The sequence below is a fragment of the Oncorhynchus kisutch genome, linkage group LG21 (assembly GCF_002021735.2).
Source record: "Oncorhynchus kisutch isolate 150728-3 linkage group LG21, Okis_V2, whole genome shotgun sequence".
Lineage (NCBI taxonomy): Eukaryota > Metazoa > Chordata > Actinopteri > Salmoniformes > Salmonidae > Oncorhynchus > Oncorhynchus kisutch.
Window position 1 is genome coordinate 42669384 of NC_034194.2, and position 17786 is coordinate 42687169.

General features: G+C 44.9%; 2 protein-coding genes across 3 annotated transcripts in view; one reads left to right on the top strand and one right to left on the bottom strand.

The window, feature by feature from the left end:
• The window catches only part of ptk2bb (protein tyrosine kinase 2 beta, b), a 57814-nt gene extending 56515 nt beyond the window's left edge, over window positions 1-1299 (top strand). The window contains exon 29 of the mRNA XM_031800337.1: window positions 449-1299. Coding sequence (XP_031656197.1) covers window positions 449-679 — 231 coding nt within the window. The 3' untranslated portion in view covers window positions 680-1299. The remainder of the gene's footprint in view (window positions 1-448) is intronic.
• A 759-nt stretch (window positions 1300-2058) lies between these two features.
• Window positions 2059-17786, bottom strand: part of chrna2b (cholinergic receptor, nicotinic, alpha 2b (neuronal)) — a 54840-nt gene continuing 39112 nt past the window's right edge. For both annotated transcript variants that reach the window (XM_031800340.1, XM_031800339.1), the window contains exons 7-9: window positions 4084-4452; window positions 3391-3806; window positions 2059-3214 (exon numbers count right to left, since the gene is read on the bottom strand). In XM_031800340.1, the coding sequence (XP_031656200.1) occupies window positions 3089-3214; window positions 3391-3806; window positions 4084-4452 (911 nt within the window). In that variant the 3' untranslated portion in view covers window positions 2059-3088. The remainder of the gene's footprint in view (window positions 3215-3390; window positions 3807-4083; window positions 4453-17786) is intronic.

Consider the following 17786-nt stretch of genomic DNA (forward strand, 5'->3'; position numbering starts at 1 on the left):
GGCTACCCTGCCGCCTCTCCACTCTAACCACTAGGCTACCCTGCCGCCTCTACACTCTAACCACTAGGCTACCCTGCCGCCTCTACACTCTAACCACTAGGCTACCCTGCCGCCTCTACACTCTAACCACTAGGCTACCCTGCCGCCCCTCCACTCTAACCGCTAGGCTACCCTGCCGCCTCTCCACTCTAACCACTAGGCTACCCTGCCGCCTCCACACTCTAACCCCTAGGCTACCCTGCCGCCTCTACACTCTAACCACTAGGCTACCCTGCCGATATCCCCAGGCCCTCAACGGCACATCCTCAGTCTCTCAATCACTCTATTCTCTTGTTCTACTGAGATTTTGGCTTTAGAAACCATGAGAAAGGAGTTGACTAAAAGAGAAAACAGACTAGTACGCAGACCACCATGACCTTAACTCTCTCTCTCCTCCCACCCTGGTCAGATCGAGGGCACCCAGAAGCTGTTGAACAACGACATGTCAGAGTTGATCAGTAAGATGCGTCTGGCCCAGCAGAACGCCATCACCTCGCTGAAGGAAGAGTGTAAGAAACAGATGCTGACTGCAGCACACAACCTGGCCATGGATGGGAAGAACCTTCTGGATGCTGTGGACCAGGCCAGGGTCAGGGGCAACCTGGCCAAGCCCAAACCGGGAGACCCCATAGTGGGGTAAATACCCACAGCCCCCCCCCCCCCCCCCCCCCCCCCCCTCCTCTGGATGGATGATTTACAAGTGTGTTGCGACTGATTGGATGGACATCAGTGACTTGCAGATACAATAGTCGAGATAAGTGGCATCAATATGACTGGCATCAATATGACTGGCATCAATATAACTTGCATCAATATGTCTGGCATCAGTACGACTGGCATCAATATGACTGGCATCAATACGACTGGTATCAATATGACTGGCATCACAATGACTGGCATCAATATGACTGGTATCAATATGACTGGCATCACAATGACTGGCATCAATATGACTGGCATCAATATGACTGGCATCAATATGACTGGCATCAATATGACTGGCATCAATACGACTGGCATCAATACGACTGGTATCAATATGACTGGCATCAATACGACTGGCATCAATACGACTGGTATCAATATGACTGGCATCACAATGACTGGCATCAATATGACTGGCATCAATATGACTGGCATCAGTGTGACTAAAAATGTAATGTCAAGATTCAAATGGACACAAAAGAGGACTTCCTTGTGATATTTGTTTATCATCTCAGTGCTTTAAATTAAAGACATGCTCTGGAACTTTGGCCACTACTAAGGGCTGGATGTGTCAATGTGTAGTTTATACATGCATCATCTATGAATTACTGTTTAACGTCAATTAGCCACGAAATCCCTAGTTTGAAAGCGACTGTTTCCTTGAAGCTGTGCCGTTGTCATTTTGCCTACATTTCCCAACACGTGGGCCAGCCCCCTAAGCAGCAATAACAGTTCTAGCCAATGAGCTAGTCCCTCGCATTTTACTGACAGCTAGCAAGAGGCCTGCCCAGTGTTATCCAATGAAAGTGGAGAGAGAGAGAGAGAGAGAGAGAGAGAGAGAATGTGGTGCACATAATGTGATGCAGTACGCAATTTACAGGGACCACTTTAGGCTTGTAAAGCGCTACTTCAGAACTACTGGCTAAAACATAATAGGAACGTATCGGACAATCTCTTTAAGAAAATCATTTTCTGAAATAGTCACATTCTCTCTGTCTGCTTAGGTATAACGGAGAATTTACTTCCAGGTTATCTTCCTGCGGTTCTTCCTAGTAATGCTGGCCAGATCAATAGTATTGTTTCAGTGTGACCAATTATTTATTTATTTTAAGCATATTTTTCATTTTATGGAATGTGTGAATGTGTTTCTAGACGTTTGACTTGATAGATATACTACTACTTCTCATTACCTTTTTTATTTTTAAATCACAATTTATATAACCGGTTTTATTGTAGATTAATTTAAACTGTGATATAGTGTTGTACTTTGGAAAGGAAAGCATATGCTTTCTGTGCAATTATACAGGATGTAGGAACGTTTATGAAAGCCATGTTTATTCATATTCATTCCCCAAAAACAGCCGTTTCTATTTATACAGTCTTTACTACACAGCAACACATTGTTAAACAATACGCTTTATAATGTTATGGCAGCAGCAGAGTGACTGAGTGAGTGACTGAGTGAGTGACTGAGTGAGTGACTGACTGAGTGACTGACTGAGTGAGTGAGTGACTGAGTGACTGAGTGAGTGACTGAGTGAGTGACTGACTGAGTGACTGAGTGAGTGACTGAGTGAGTGACTGAGTGAGTGACTGAGTGAGTGACTGAGTGAGTGACTGATTGAGTGACTGACTGAGTGACTGACTGAGTGAGTGACTGAGTGAGTGAGTGAGTGTCAGAGAAGTAGTACAAACTGATTCAGAGTTCATACTAAGAAGTTAGTCTTCTTTCTGCCCCTTACTTCCTTGAAAACAGCCAAGTAAATCTTATTGGATAGAATTTACCCACAAGTCATTGCTTCTCCAATATGAAGCAGGGAATTTAGGGGATTCTATTAATGCCCCAGGCCTGCCCCGGGTTGAACCGGGTTAGCATTGATGGAACCATTTGGAACATGGCTGCCTCCCGGACTCAAAAACAAAACAGAAGTTTGGTGGGTTCAGCACGTGTTGTAGGAGTCTGTGTTTTCACATGGTGGGTTCAGCACGTGTTCTAGGAGTCTGTGTTTTCACATGCAAAAGGGATTTCTTTTAATAACAAAAAGTCTTTATATCAGCCAAACATATATTTTTAATGTCAAAGATATGTTTCCTGGACGATGCACCGTGCTGCCTTGTTGACAACATGACCGAGCGGCGCAGGTTACTGTAGGACGGCGCTCCTCTCTCACCACGCCACGTCACAGCCCGGTGGACTTATTAATGCATCTCCCTTATCGGTAGTCATCCTACTAACTTAGTGACAGTCCTTCATCTGTCTCCTCTCCTACCACCGGCCTGTCATTGTAGTGCCAGTCCCATGCTACTCCGCTCCGTGGGCGGGTATCACAGACACCCCAAGGTCCTAGATCATGCCGGCCAACCAGGGAGGAAGGAAGAGACCGATGGTACCCAGCAGACACACGATGATAAACATCCACAGGAAGATACGGTCGATCACCATGGCAACGTACTTCCAGTCTTCCTTCACCTGAATGGAGAGACATGAATGAATGGTTTCCTTTTTTATAAAAAAAAAGAAAGTTAAAAAAAATGTTTTTAGTCAACTAAAGAAGGTGAAACAACCTAACCTAACATACAGAAATAGCAGCTATCTGCAATATGAGTGTTACTCGTGCTGACTGTTTAGTTGTCATAACCACTCACACTAAAGTCAGCGTCCTCTGCCCTCAGGTGGTCTGCGATGTAGTGCAGCCCCTCCAGAGCCCGTATAACGCTGGGAGACAGAGGGAACTCTATCCCTCTAGACTCTGACACCAAGTTATCTATCTTATCTGCTCGCTGGGTGGCGTTAACCCTTCTATTCACCCCTCTTCCTCCTCCTCCCCTGTCCAGGCGGTTCTGGGGCTGCCCTGCCCCTGGGGGTGGGTGGTTCTGCTGGGGTGGAGGAGTGGAGCCCGGGGGTCTGGGTGACGGAGGGCGGAAGGAGAAGTACGAGGTCAAAGCCCCCAGCTCCAGGTCCTCATAACAGGGCGTCCGTCTCTGGGGATCCTCCGTGGTCCCACCTCCTCCATCCCGAAGCCAGCTGGCTGAGGTGCTGAGGCAGGGAGGACGGACTAGGCCTGAATGAAGGAATTCATTCATTAATTGATCATTGGATTTGATACATTTAAACTAAATATAAAGTTGCCTCGGTCATGGGACAACAAAACATATATAGAGGGCCAGTTTCCCGGACACATGTTTGTGCCTAGTTTAGGATTAAGAAGCACTTTCAGTAGAAAATCACCATTAAAGAATGGTTAATAGTTCTGGAACCAGGCTTTACCTGTTGTCCTGGAAACCGGCCCTAAAAATCACAGTCTACCAACGTGTTGTTCATGGTCCTGTTATTACCACCTGGTAGTCTTGTGGTGGTGGTCCGTCCCTGGTGCCGTGCCACTGCTGCCCCCTGCTGGAGCAACAACAACCTGCGTCTCCGTCCGTCCGGCGTGGGCCGCCTCATGAACAGCCACCTGGGGATCAGGTCCAGGAAGACAGAGTGGACCCAGCGAGGCATCTTATGGGTCCCCGGGGAGCGGTGGTGGACGTTGAGGACAAACACGGTGATGACGATGGAGAGAGTGACGAAGATCATGGTGAAGAGGAGATACTCTCCAATCAGAGGGATGACCAGGGAGGTGGAAGGGATGATCTCCGTGATGAGGAGCAGGAAGACGGTGAGGGAGAGGAGGACGGAGATACACAGAGTGATCTTCTCCCCACAGTCTGGAACAAGAAGGAGGAAGAGGGGGAGGAGGTTAAGGAAGAAGAGGAGGAACAGGAGGAACAGGAGGGGGAGGAGGAACAGGAGGGAGAGGGGGAGGAGGAAGATGAGGAAGGAGAGGGGAAAGAGGAAGAAGAGGATGTGGGGGAAGACAAGGAGAAGGAACAGGAGGGCGAGGAGGAACAGGAGGGGGAGGAGGAAGATGAGGAAGGAGAGGGGAAAGAGGAAGAAGAGGATGTGGGGGAAGACGAGGAGGAGGAACAGGAGGGAGAGGTTGGAGGGGGGATGGGAAAAATACTTTTTGGTCCATCTTGCAGAGAACGGAAATGTATTTTTACACACAACCCAACCCCCCAAAACACACACACACCCCAAGAGGTTGGAAGCAACGAGTAAGCTACAATGCAATATCCCTGGAACAGTTGTTAGGTGCCTTTACTCAAGGGCACAATAGCAGGAGAGGGTATTTAGGATGACACCTCACTCTACACCAGATTTTCCCATCGGAGCTGGGGACGTTAGCTGGTAAGCAATGGGGATATTAGCTAAAATGTCAGAAATTCTATTTACACACCAGTGTTCTTACCAAAACTAAACTGTTTCCAGAGGGTATTGGGTATAGATCACTATCGGCAAACAGAAACAACACGCACACACATTCACACACACATTCACACACATATGTCAGCAACACTGGTCCTTCAGCTCAGACCACTTCTGTTTTTCTGGGGGTGATGGCAGAGAGGGAAATGGTTGTAAGTTTTCTTTCAGTTTCACCACAGAATCTCAACAAAAGGAACAGAGTAATTTCCCACGTTTTTGTTGTTGTTTTGTAACTAAACAACATACAGCTTTGTTACCATGGCAAAGATAGTCTATACTAGTGGCTGTTGTTGCTGTATTACCGCCACACCGACGGTCACGAGGCATGAAGGCAGTCATATTCCACGTGACCATTTAGTCACGGTAATTAGGCTTCTCCAAGGTATGACGCTGCTGAGGGTCATTAGTAACCTACCAAACTTGCTAACTGCCTGGTACTCTGCACTCTACTGTGCCTCTAATCACTCTGACATCAATACAAATGTAATCGAAAATCTAATCAAACATTTCATGCGAGCCCATGAGCTCATTTTTTAATTATTTTTATTATTATTATTATGTTTTCTTCTTGGGCCTCTATAACTATATCTATTGTTTTTATTTTTGTTGTTGTTGTGTGATTTGGATTGATCCCCTCTACCACACGGAACCCCACTAATCTACTGACGGAACGCAAGAGGTAGCTAACAACAGACCTCCATCCTATGCTAGCTTGCTACCGATGCCCTGGCTAGCTGTCTAAATCACCAACCAACCTCTCCACTCACCGGACCCTTTTGATCACTCGACTAAGCATGCCTCTCCTTAATGTCAATATGTCTTGTCCATTTCTGTTCTGGTTAGTGTTTATTGGCTTATTTCACTGTAGAGCCTCTAGTCCTGCTCACTATACCTTATCCAACCTATTAGTTCCACCACCCACACATGCAATGACATCTCCTGGTTTCAACGATGTTTCTAGAGACAATATCTCTCTCTTCATCACTCAATACCTAGGTTTACCTCCACTGTATTCACATCCTACCATACATTTGTCTGTACATTATACCTTGATGCTATTTTATCGCCCCCAGAAACCTCCTTTTACTCTATGTTCCAGACGTTCTAGACGACCAATTCTCATAGCTTTTAGCCGTACCCTTATTCTACTCCTCCTATGTTCCTCTGGCGATGTAGAGGTGAATCCAGGCCCTGCAGTGCCTAGCTCCACTCCTATTCCCCAGGCGCTCTCTTTTGACGACTTCTGTAACCGTAATAGCCTTGGTTTCATGCATGTTAACATTAGAAGCCTCCTCTCTAAGTTTGTTCTATTCACTGCTTTAGCACACTCTGCCAACCCGGATGTTCTAGCTGTGTCTGAATCCTGGCTTAGGAAGACCACCAAAAACTCAGACATTTTAATTCCAAACTACAACATTTTCAGACAAGATAGAACTGCCAAAGGGGGCGGTGTTGCAATCTACTGCAAAGATAGCCTGCAGAGTTCTGTCCTACTATCCAGGTCTGTACCCAAACAATTTGAACTTCTACTTTTAAAAATCCACCTCTCTAAAAACAAGTCTCTCACCATTGCCGCCTGCTATAGACCACCCTCTGCCCCCAGCTGTGCTCTGGACACCATATGTGAACTGATTGCCCCCCATCTATCTTCAGAGTTCGTGCTGCTAGGCGACCTAAACTGGAACATGCTTAACACCCCAGCCATCCTACAATCTAAACTTGATGCCCTCAATCTCACACAAATAATCAATGAACCTACCAGGTACCTCCCCAAAACCTTAAACACGGGCACCCTCATAGATATCATCCTAACCAACTTCCCCTCTAAATACACCTCTGCTGTCTTCAACCAAGATCTCAGCGATCACTGCCTCATTGCCTGCATCCGTAATGGGCAGCGGTCAAACGACCTCCACTCATCACTGTAAAACGCTCCCTGAAACACTTCTGCGAGCAGGCCTTTCTAATCGACCTGGCCGGGGTATCCTGGAAGGATATTGATCTCATCCCGTCAGTAGAGGATGCCTGCTTTTCTTCATTTCTACTTTTTTTCTACATTGTAGAAAACTATGAAATATGTCGTAACAAAAAAAAAAGTGTTAAACAAATCAAAATATATTTTATATTTTTTAGATTCTTCAAAGTAGCCTTTGCCTTGATGACAGCTTTACTCCAGGGAATCTGGCCACAATACGGACGCAGTGTTCTGAGAAAATCTTGATCAAACAGTGATCGGATCATGTTGATCCGATGACGACAACTACTTGTTAATGCAAGGTGTAACCACGGGCTGTCTGACTGTGACTCTCCAGAGGGAGGACAACAACAGGAAGTGTCAGGAGACTGAGAGGACAACAACAGGAAGTGTCAGGAGACTGAGAGGAGAGAAGTGAAGACCTTCCTTGACTTCAACACAAGATTCTCAGGTAGACATTATCATAGATATTTCCCATTTCATCAACAAGTAATCAATCTGCTACGCTAGCACACTGTAGAATGGGAAGTGACTATAAATGTTGAATTTGTACTTTTTTAGAGAGTACCTGTAGTTTTGAGTCCATCAGTGTCCCTCGGAACACCCCTGATGGTTGGAGTTTTATTTTATTTTACACAACAACAACAAAAATAAATGCAGTATCCGACATATAATGGGATTACTGTTCATTTCAGAGAGGTTAGCACTCTCTAGTGGTGGTAGTCATGCTAGTCCCACAATAACATTGTCCTCATCATAGATAGTTAATTATTGAGAATCAGCATTTAACTGTGACTTAAGTATTTTCACGGTTTGTCCCTTTATCCACTAAAAATGATTATATTTTATTAATACTATACTATTATTATACTATTTGACTAGTTAGTTAGTTGTCTGTGTTCCAGACGAGGCTGGTGAGGGGAGGTCGGCTCGTAATAACGTCTGAAATGGAATGGTATCAACATGGATCCCACGTGTTTGATGTGAGGGGAGGTCGGCTCGTAATAACGTCTGAAATGGAATGGTATCAACATGGATCCCACGTGTTTGATGTGAGGGGAGGTCGGCTCGTAATAACGTCTGAAATGGAATGGTATCAACATGGATCCCACGTGTTTGATGTGAGGGGAGGTCGGCTCGTAATAACGTCTGAAATGGAATGGTATCAACATGGATCCCACGTGTTTGATGTGAGGGGAGGTCGGCTCATAATAACGTCTGAAATGGTATCAACATGGATCCCACGTGTTTGATGCCATTCCATTGATTCCGTTCCGGACATTACTATAAGCCCATCCTCCCATTCATAAGTGCCACCAGCCACCGCTGGTATTCACCCATCTTCTAATGTGACCAACGTCCCTCTGTGATGCAAAATACCATTCTGTCATGGTCCCTTATGTGTGCTGTAGTTTTGTTCTCTTATTGAACGAGTAAAAGAGGATATAAATGTTTTTTACAATTGATGTTTATCTACGGTCGCTAGGGAACACTTTGCACAGTTTATTATTATTTTTTTACATTTCTCTGCTTTAAAATGAGCAGGGTGGCCTAGTGGTTAGAATGGAGGGGCGGCAGGGTAGCCTAGTGGTTAGAGTGGAGGGGCGGCAGGGTAGCCTAGTGGTTAGAATGGAGGGGCGGCAGGGTAGCCTAGTGGTTAGAGTGGAGGGGCGGCAGGGTAGCCTAGTGGTTAGAGTGGAGGGGCGGCAGGGTAGCCTAGTGGTTAGAGTGGAGGGGCGGCAGGGTAGCCTAGTGGTTAGAGTGGAGGGGCGGCAGGGTAGCCTAGTGGTTAGAGTGGAGGGGCGGCAGGGTAGCCTAGTGGTTAGAATGGAGGGGCGGCAGGGTAGCCTAGTGGTTAGAGTGGAGGGGCGGCAGGGTAGCCTAGTGGTTAGAATGGAGGGGCGGCAGGGTAGCCTAGTGGTTAGAGTGGAGGGGCGGCAGGGTAGCCTAGTGGTTAGAGTGGAGGGGCGGCAGGGTAGCCTAGTGGTTAGAGTGGAGGGGCGGCAGGGTAGCCTAGTGGTTAGAGTGGAGGGGCGGCAGGGTAGCCTAGTGGTTAGAGTGGAGGGGCGGCAGGGTAGCCTAGTGGTTAGAGTGGAGGGGCGGCAGGGTAGCCTAGTGGTTAGAGTGGAGGGGCGGCAGGGTAGCCTAGTGGTTAGAGTGGAGGGGCGGCAGGGTAGCCTAGTGGTTAGAATGGAGGGGCGGCAGGGTAGCCTAGTGGTTAGAGTGGAGGGGCGGCAGGGTAGCCTAGTGGTTAGAGTGGAGGGGCGGCAGGGTAGCCTAGTGGTTAGAATGGAGGGGCGGCAGGGTAGCCTAGTGGTTAGAGTGGAGGGGCGGCAGGGTAGCCTAGTGGTTAGAGTGGAGGGGCGGCAGGGTAGCCTAGTGGTTAGAGTGGAGGGGCGGCAGGGTAGCCTAGTGGTTAGAATGGAGGGGCGGCAGGGTAGCCTAGTGGTTAGAGTGGAGGGGCGGCAGGGTAGCCTAGTGGTTAGAGTGGAGGGGCGGCAGGGTAGCCTAGTGGTTAGAATGGAGGGGCGGCAGGGTAGCCTAGTGGTTAGAGTGGAGGGGCGGCAGGGTAGCCTAGTGGTTAGAGTGGAGGGGCGGCAGGGTAGCCTAGTGGTTAGAGTGGAGGGGCGGCAGGGTAGCCTAGTGGTTAGAGTGGAGGGGCTGCAGGGTAGCCTAGTGGTTAGAGTGGAGGGGCAACAGGGTAGCCTAGTGGTTAGAGAGGAGGGGCAACAGGGTAGCCTAGTGGTTAGAGTGGAGGGGCGGCAGGGCAGCCTAGTGGTTAGAGTGGAGGGGCAGCAGGGTAGCCTAGTGGTTAGAGTGGAGGGGCGGCAGGGCGGAACTCAGCCTGTGGAACTCTCTCTCTCTCTCTGTAGTTAGTGATACAGGGGCAGCAGGGTAGCCTAGTGGTTAGAGTGGAGGGGCAGCAGGGTAGCCTAGTGGTTAGAGTGGAGGGGCAACAGGGTAGCCTAGTGGTTAGAGTGGAGGGGCAACAGGGTAGCCTAGTGGTTAGAGTGGAGGGGCGGCAGGGCAGCCTAGTGGTTAGAGTGGAGGGGCAGCAGGGTAGCCTAGTGGTTAGAGTGGAGGGGCGGCAGGGCGGAACTCAGCCTGTGGAACTCTCTCTCTCTCTCTGTAGTTAGTGATACAGGGGCAGCAGGGTAGCCTAGTGGTTAGAGCGTTGGACAAGTAACTGGAAGTTTGCAAGTTCAAACCCCCGAGCTGACAAGGTACAAATCTGTCGTTCTGCCCCTGAACAGGCAGTTAACCCACTGTTCCTAGGCTGTCATTGAAAATAAGAATTTGTTCTTAACTGACTTGCCTGGTTAAATAAAGGTCAAATAAAAAAAAAAGTGATTATGTTCAATTTTCTTTTTCCCTTACAGATCAACACAACAAAAGTGTACATTTTCAAAGTGAAAAGAAAAATTCTAAATGATGGGTTCTATTCAATCAGATCCGCTTTAGCCGACATCCGCATAGTGGTTCCCTGCTTTATACCTAAAGCGGACATTGCCATTGGCTGCACGGAGTTCATTAACATAATCCCATTCAGCCTTGTTAGAACAGTGGAACAGTGGAATGTGAGATGTAATCTACACCTCAATTAGGATGATTGAAAGCCTTGTTATTTTGTTGAATTATATTTTTTAAATTTGAGTGTAAAAAAATTCTATGTAGCCTACACGTTCTTGTTCTGAACTTCTAATGTGAGTCGGGCGGATGTGGCGGATGTGGCGGATGTGGTTTCATGATCACAATAAGCAGCTGCTCACTGATTTGACAGGTCCTACACGGTTCCACCTCCAACACCGCCAGCTATATGCTGGGGGATCTGCTAATGTCAGTTAACACTTGAATCTGTTTGAATCTAGGCCCTAGATTTGTGGGTGTGTTTTTCACAGTGTGTCTTAGGAATTAACATTTGTGGGTGTGTTTTTCACAGTGTGTCTTAGGAATTAACATTTGTGGGTGTGTTTTTCACAGTGTGTCTTAGGAATTAACATTTGTGGGTGTGTTTTTCACAGTGTGTCTTAGGAATTAACATTTGTGTAATTGTCCCGCAGAAAATTACAACTTTATGCCAGGGTTAGATTTTCTTTTAGATTAATTTTATTATCTAGATCCTAACGAATTGACCAGTCCCTGCTGGTGACAAGCATACCCATAACATGATGCTGCCACCACAATATTTAAAAAAAAAATACAGAAAGGATCGACAACATTGCACATTACTGTATGACACAGTGAAAAGAAGGTAAAACTGTGTTAAAAAAATCGGTTTGCAACAATACTGCAAGACAACATGGCAAAGCAGTTTGGGTCAAATCCAATACAACCCAACACAGAGTGAAACCCTCTGCATTTTTAAAGTATTTTGGATGCATCATGTTATGGGTATGCTTGTCAACGGACTGGTGAGTTTGTCAGGATCCAAATAAACATAAAAGGAGCAAAGCCCACAATTTCTTTCTTTTTTCTGAAAACCCAACCCTTTGGTAGAGTTGTATTTTTCAACAAGACAATTACACAAATATTAATGCCAAGAGGTGTTAACTATTCCTGAGTGGTGAATCTTCATTCCTGACTAAAATGTGCTTGAAAAAAATCAGAGACAATGGTTTAATATTCCCGTCCATCAATGATTCCCAACCACATTTACTGAGTTTGAGCAGTTTTGACAAAAACAATGGATATGTTGCCCTAAGTGTTGTGCAAAGTTGGCAGAATCTTCATCGTAAATGATTCACGGCTGTAAGGTGCTTCCACCAATTATTAACTCTGAGGTGTGGAGATATATGGAAATATATATGGAGGCTTAAATATCCTGACCTAGTGAGAAATACATGGCGTCGGCTCAATCAAGCAAGTCGTCTTGACAACTTATGTCATCCTCGCTGGCATCAAAAGTTTAAAAAAATGTCACATCTGCTCCTGCTACGCCCTCTGGTGGTCATCCGGTGTCTCCTTGACCTACAGTTCTTTCCCTGTTCTCTCTCTCCCTCTCTCCCTCTCTCTCTCTGTGATTGTTTCTGGTGTCCTTTGACAGCTCTTTGGTCTTAGCCATAGTGGAGTTTGGAGTGTGACTGTTTGAGGTTGTGTACAGGTGTTTTTTATACTGATAACTATAACATTTTTGACATGCGTTTTTCTGGATTTTTTGTTGTTGTTATTCTGTCTCTCACTGTTCAAATAAACCAACCATTAAAATGATAGACGGATCATTTCTTTGTCAGTGTGCAAACGTACAAAATCAGCAGCAGATCAAATATTTTTTTCCCTCCCTGTAGATAAATAAAAACAACAACATAGAATGGAGTTTATCAGACACTCAACAAGAAAGTTTGATCTCATTATTACTGCATCAGGACCCAAGTGGTACATTTAAAGATCCAGATCATTAAAAACTGGAGGCCCCTTACACTTCAGTGTTGTGATGCAAAAATTCTAGCAAAGTGCATAGCGTTTAGAATTGAAGAGGTATTGTTGGATATTATTCATCTCAATCAGACAGTTTTTTTTTGACGATACATTAGAGACAATACAGTGTCTTGCAAAAGTATTCATCCCTCTTGGCGTTTTTCCTATTTTGTTGCATTACAGCCTGTAATTTAAATGGATTTTTATTTGGATTTCATGTAATGGACACAAAATAGTCCAAATTGGTGAAGTGAAACAAAAAAAATTACTTGTTTAAATTATAATTTTTTTAAGCGGAAAAGTGGTGCTTGTATATGTATTCACCCCTTTGCTATGAAGCCCCTCCCCTTTGCTATGAAGCCCCTCCCCTTTGCTATGAAGCCCCTAAATCAGATCTGGTTCAACCAATTACCTTCAGAAGTCACATAAGTAGTTAAATAAAGTCCACCTGTGTGCAATCTAAGTGTCACATGATCTGTCACATGATCTCAGTATATATATATATATATATATATATATATATATATACAAACACGTGTTCTGAAAGGCCTCAGAAGTGCTCAAAGTGCTGTACAGAAACCCAGCCTAAAACCCCAAACAGCAAGCAATGCAGGTGTAGAAGCACGGTGGCTAGGAAAAACTCCCTAGAAAGGCCAATACCTAGGAAGAAACCTAGAGAGGAACCAGGCTATGTGGGGTGGCCAGTCCTCTTCTGGCTGTGCCGGGTGGAGATTATAACAGAACATGGCCAAGATGTTCAAATGTTCATAAATGACCAGCATGGTCGAATAATAATAAGGCAGAACAGTTGAAACTGGAGCAGCAGCACAGTCAGATGGAAGTTGAAACTGGAGCAGCAGCATGGCCAGGTGGACTGGGGACAGCAAGGAGTCATCATGTCAGGTAGTCCTGGGGCATGGTCCTAGGGCGCAACACCACTAAGCAAGGGGCACCACCAAGCAAGCGGCACCATGAAGACCAAGGAGCTCTCCTAACAGGTCAGGGACAACGTTATGGAGAAGTACAGTTCAGGGTTGGGTTATAAAAAAGATCTGTAACTTTGAACATCCCACGGAGCACCATTCAATCCATTATTAAAAAATTGAAAGAATATGGCACCACAACAAACCTGCCAAGAGAGGGACACCCACCAAAACTCTCAGACCAGGCAAGGAGGGCATTAATCAGAGAGGCAACAAAGAGACCAAAGATAACCCTGAAGTAACTGCAAAGCTCCACAGCGAGATTTGAGTATCTGTCCATAGGACCACTTTAAGAAGTACACTCCACAGAGCTGGGCTTTACAGAAGAGTGGCCAGAAAAAAGCAATTGCTTAAAGAAAAAAATAATCAAACACATTTAGTGTTCGCCAAAAGGCATGTGGGAGACTCCCCAAACATATGGAAGAAGGTACTGTGGTCAGATGAGACTAAAATTTAGCTTTTTTGCCATCAAGGAAAACGCTATGTCTGACGCAAACCCTAAACCTTTCATCACCCCCAGAAAACCATCCCCACTGTGAAGCATGGTGATGGCAGCATCATGCTGTGGGGATGTTTTTCATCGGCAGGGACTGGGAAACTGGTCTGAATTGAAGGAATGATGGATGGCGCTAAATACAGGGACATTTTTGAGGGAAACCTGTTTCAGTCTTCCAGAGATTTGAGACTGGGACGGAGGTTCACCTTCCAGCAGGACAATGACCCTAAGCATACTACTAAAGCAACACTCGAGTGGTTTAAAGGGAAACATTTAAATGTCTTGGAATGGCCTAGTCAAAGCCCAGACCTCAATCCAATTGAGAATCTGTGGTACGACTTAAAGATTGCAGTACACCAGGGGAACCCATCCAACATGAAGTAGCTGGAGCAGTTTTGCCTTGAAGAATGGGCAAAAATCCCAGTGCCTAGATGTGCCAAGTTTATAGAGCCTTAACCCAAGAGGCTTGCAGCTGTAATTGCTGTAAAAGGTGGCTCTACAAAGTATTGACTTTGGGGGGAGTGAATAGTTATGCACACTCAAGTTCTGTTTTTTAAAACTGATTTCTTGTTTGTTTCACAATAAAACATATTTTGCATCTTCAAAGTGGTAGACATGTTGTGTAAATCAAATGATACAAACCCCCCAAAAATCTATTTTAATTCCAGGTTGTAAGGCAACAAAATAGGAAAAATGCCAAGGAGGGTGAATACTTTCGTAAGCCACTGTATCTTTAAGGGCACAAGACCCAGATGGTTTGAGTCTTTGATATTTCTTAAAATCCAAAAGGGTAGGCAAAAGAGGTCAAGAGAGGTCAAGGCAGGCAGAATGGTCAGGAAGGCAGGTATAGTGTCCAGAAACAGGCAAGGGTCAAGACCGGGCTCAAGACCGGGAGGACTAGCAAAAAGAGAATAGAAAATAGAAGAAAAAATCTATTTTAATTCCAGGTTGTAAGGCAACAAAATGGGAAAAATGCCAAGGAGGGTGGGCATTGGGGTGAGTTGGGGTGGGCATTCTATGTGTTCTATGGTTTAGTTTGGTCAGGGCGTGAGTTAGGGTGGGCATTCTATGTGTTCTATGGTTTAGTTTGGTCAGGGAGTGAGTTGAGGTGGGCATTCTATGTGTTCTATGTTTTAGTTTGGTCAGGGCGTGAGTTAGGGTGGGCATTCTATGTGTTCTATGTTTTAGTTTGGTCAGGGCGTGAGTTAGGGTGGGCATTCTATGTGTTCTATGGTTTAGTTTGGTCAGGGCGTGAGTTAGGGTGGGCATTCTATGTGGTCTATGTTTTAGTTTGGTCAGGGCGTGAGTTAGGGTGGGCATTCTATGTGTTCTATGGTTTAGTTTGGTCAGGGCGTGAGTTGGGGTGGGCATTCTATGTGTTCTATGATTTAGTTTGGTCAGGGCGTGAGTTAGGGTGGGCATTCTATGTGTTCTATGGTTTAGTTTGGTCAGGGCGTGAGTTGGGGTGGGCATTCTATGTGTTCTATGGTTTAGTTTGGTCAGGGCGTGAGTTGGGGTGGGCATTCTATGTGTTCTATAGTTTAGTTTGGTCAGGGCATGAGTTAGGGTGGGCATTCTATGTGTTCTATGGTTTAGTTTGGTCAGGGCGTGAGTTGGGGTGGGCATTCTATGTGTTCTATAGTTTAGTTTGGTCAGGGCATGAGTTAGGGTGGGCATTCTATGTGTTCTATGGTTTAGTTTGGTCAGGGCGTGAGTTAGGGTGGGCATTCTATGTGTTCTATGGTTTAGTTTGGTCAGGGCGTGAGTTAGGGTGGGCATTCTATGTGGTCTATGTTTTAGTTTGGTCAGGGCGTGAGTTAGGGTGGGCATTCTATGTGGTCTATGTTTTAGTTTGGTCAGGGCGTGAGTTAGGGTGGGCATTCTATGTGTTGTTCTATGTTTTTGTATTTCTGTGTTTGGCCTGGTATGGTTCCCAATCAGAGGCAGCTGTTTATCGTTGTCTCTGATTGACAACCATACTTAGGCAGCCTGTTTTCCCACTATGATTTGTGGGTAGTTGTTTTCTGTGTCTGTGTTGTACCATACAGAACTGTTTCGGTTTTCTGTTTTGTTCTTTTGTATTCTGTGTTCAGTTTAATAAATATATTATGGACATTTACCACGCTGCTCATTGGTCCGATCTCTCATACTCCTCGTCAGAGGAAGAAGAAAATCGCTACATTACCGTGTAGTTGACCAATAAGATGGTCTGATGGGGATGTGGACACACTCGGTATTCATATCCCGAAATCAATCATTTCTCTTACAATACATTTTAATAGAAAGTATGCAAAAAGAATAGATAAGATCTTGTTACCGTGGAAAGGTAAATACCTGTCTATTTGTGGAACCCTGATTAACTCTTTAGTCATATCCCAGTTTACCTATTTGCGTATCGCCTTGCCTACACCTAGCAACCTGTTTTTTGAATGATACGAGCAAAAATATAACATTTTATTTGGAACGGCAAGCAAGATAAAATGATATAATGAATATGAATTCGGAGAGCAGAAACATTGAAATATTAAAGCATTACACCTCTCAGTCATTCAAAAGTGATATTAAAATCCAAACTGGTTCTCTAGCAGATTAGTAAGAATGTCTCACCCCATGTTCAAGAATGGCCCTTTTCCCTTTATTACAACCTCTCGCTTTATTCAGATTACAACCTCTCCCTTTACTCAGATTACAACCTCTCCCTATATTCAGATTACAACCTCTCCCTATATTCAGATTACAACCTCTCCCTATATTCAGATTACAACCTCTCCCTTTATTCAGATTACAATCTCTCCCTTTATTCAGATTACAACCTCTCCCTTTATTCAGATTACAACCTCTCCCTTTATTCAGATTACAACCTCTCCCTTTATTCAGATTACAACCTCTCCCTATATTCAGATTACAACCTCTCCCTATATTCAGATTACAACCTCTCCCTTTATTCAGATTACAATCTCTCCCTTTATTCAGATTACAACCTCTCCCTTTATTCAGATTACAACCTCTCCCTTTATTCAGATTACAACCTCTCCCTTTATTCAGATTACAACCTCTCCCTTTATTCAGATTACAACCTCTCCCTTTATGCAGATTACAACCTCTCCCTATATTCAGATTACAACCTCTCACTTTACAACCACTCCCTTTGTTCAGATTACAACCTCTCACTTTACAACCTCTCCCTTTGTTCAGATTACAACCTCTCACTTTACAACCTCTCCCTTTGTTCAGATTACAACCTCTCCCTTTGTTCAGATTACAACCTCTCCCTTTATTCAGATTACAACCTCTCCCTTTGTTCAGATTACAACCTCTCACTTTATTCAGATTACAACCTCTCCTTTTATTCAGATTACAACCTCTCCCTTTATTCAGATTACAACCTCTCCCTTTGTTCAGATTACAACCTCTCACTTTATTCAGATTACAACCTCTCCTTTTATTCAGATTACAACCTCTCCCTTTATTCAGATTACAACCTCTCCCTTTGTTCAGATTACAACCTCTCCTTTTATTCAGATTACAACCTCTCCCTTTGTTCAGATTACAACCTCTCCCTTTATTCAGATTACAACCTCTCCCTTTGTTCAGATTACAACCTCTCCTTTTATTCAGATTACAACCTCTCCCTTTATTCAGATTACAACCTCTCCCTATATTCAGATTACAACCTCTCCCTTTATTCAGATTACAATCTCTCCCTTTATTCAGATTACAACCTCTCCCTTTATTCAGATTACAACCTCTCCCTTTATTCAGATTACAACCTCTCCCTTTATTCAGATTACAACCTCTCCCTTTATTCAGATTACAACCTCTCCCTTTATGCAGATTACAACCTCTCCCTATATTCAGATTACA